Raw genomic sequence first — 2,003 nt, forward strand, 5'->3', positions numbered from 1 at the left:
CAGAAGAACAACATGTCGAGGGGACACATCAAACTCCATCTCAAGTCCATAGGGCACATCAAACTCCATCTCAAGTCGAGGTGGAGCATCCAGCAGCAGGGCAAACTCCATCTCCAACCGAGGGGGAGCATTCCACTCTAACTGATGAAGAAATACCTAAACATGATGTTGGATATACTTCGGCATTTGAAGGGGAGAATAACAATACAAATGACGAAGACGATGAATCATAACTCAAAGAAGAGGTCAAAGCAAAATTGGATCCAACTTATGATCCGAATTATCCTCCCTTGATTAAATAGACAAGGGATAACCCCAAAACACAGATCATTGGTGAAATATCAGAAAGAGTTGTTACTCGTTCTCAAATGAAATCGAAGCAGACTGCATTATTTTCACAAGTCGAATTTTGCATGTTTAATTCATTTGTCTCCAAAATCGAACCAAAGACGGTCAATACTGCACTTGATCATTCCGATTGGGTACAGGCAATGCAAGACAAACTGCATGAGTTTGAAAGAAATCGTGTTTGGAGATTGATTCTCACTCTTAAGGATGCTTCTATTATTGGATTAAAATGGGTATTCAGTAACAAGATGGATAAAGAGGGAAACGTCATTCAGAACAAGGCTCGGCTAGTGGTGAAGGGATACTGCCAAGAAGAGGGAATAGACTATGAAGCGATGTTCGCTCCAGTAGCTAGATTGGAATCAGTGAGAATATTTGTTGTCTATGCTGCTCATAAAGCTTTGAAGTCTTTCAAATAGATGTGAAGTGCGCTTTTTTAAATGGAGAACTGGAAGAGACAGTGTACGTTGAACAACCACTTGGTTTTGTAAATGAAAAGTATCCTGATCATTGCTACGTTCTAGAAAAAGCTGTGTATGGTCTGAAGCAAGTACCGAGAGCATGGTATGAAACCTTAACTCGTTTCCTTAAAATGTCTAACTTTAAACAAGGTTCGGTAGATCCAACCTTCTTTCATAAGAAAGAGGGCGAACACTTGATGATTGTTCAAATCTATGTCGATGATATCATCTTCGGCTCTACGAATCCTAGCCTAACAGAAGAATTCAGGAAGTTGATGGAGACTAAATTTGAAATGAGCACAATGGGTCCGATTGATTTTTTTCTTGGATTGAACATTAGAGAGGGAACAAAAGGTATATTTATAAATCAGGAGGCTTACACCAAGAACTTGCTAACCAAATTTGGAATGAAGGGAGATTCGAAAGTCATGTTTCATATGGCGTTTGGCACGAAATTGATGCCATCTTTGGATAAACCAGTTGTAGACATGACACTCTATCATCAAATGATAGGATCACTCATGTATCTGACGGCTAGTAGACCATATATAATGTTCTCAGTATGCTATTGTGCTAGATTCCAAGCTAATCTAAGAAAACCTCATATGATAGCCATAAAGAACATCTTTCGCTATCTGAAGTGAACCTCTTCTCTCGGTCTCTGGTATCCAACAAATTCTGGTTTCTTTATTCAAGCATTTTCAGATGCAGATCTTGGTGGATGCGGATTGGACCGAAAAAGTACAATGGGAGGATGCCAATTCCTTGATGGCAAACTTGTCAGTTGGCAGTCAAAGAAGCATACATGTGTGTCACTTTCAACAACCGAGGCTGAATATATTGCCGCAACATCCTGTACATCGCAAGTGGTTTGGATACAAAGTCAGCTCAGAGATTATGGTTTAAGTATGAAGAAGATTCCTCTTTATTGTGACTCTGAAAGTGAAATTAGGATATGCCATAATCCAGTGCAGCACTCCAAGACCAAACACATTGCACTAAAGAGTTTCCTGAAACGAGTTTTGTTCGATCATCGGATTAGCTTGCCGATCTTTTCACTAAGGAGTTGCCTGAAATGAGTTTTCATAGAATACTACATGGCTTAGGCATGATCGAAGTAGAATCTGTATAGAAAAACCTTTCGTCTACGTAAAAGGTTAGCTAAGTGTTATAGAACGTGGCTCGGTCTATTTT

The 2,003-nt window shown here is 39.5% G+C and overlaps 1 protein-coding gene across 1 annotated transcript; it reads left to right on the forward strand.

Moving 5' to 3' along the window:
- The first annotated feature begins 368 nt into the window (after positions 1 to 368).
- On the forward strand, positions 369 to 767 carry LOC145040837 (putative mitochondrial protein AtMg00820). Its single transcript, XM_078988726.1, has one exon. It carries the CDS (start codon positions 369 to 371, stop codon positions 765 to 767), a length of 399 nt encoding a protein of 132 aa, XP_078844852.1.
- Positions 768 to 2,003: the final 1,236 nt, after the last annotated feature.

Source organism: Lactuca saligna, chromosome 4 (assembly GCF_052625555.1).
Source record: "Lactuca saligna cultivar CGN05327 chromosome 4, ASM5262555v1, whole genome shotgun sequence".
Taxonomy (NCBI): Eukaryota; Viridiplantae; Streptophyta; class Magnoliopsida; order Asterales; family Asteraceae; genus Lactuca; species Lactuca saligna.

What these genes read in the sequence shown, in the direction of transcription:
- LOC145040837 (XM_078988726.1), top strand. Translation starts at nt 369, where the DNA reads ATGAAATCGAAGCAGACTGCATTATTTTCACAAGTCGAATTTTGCATG.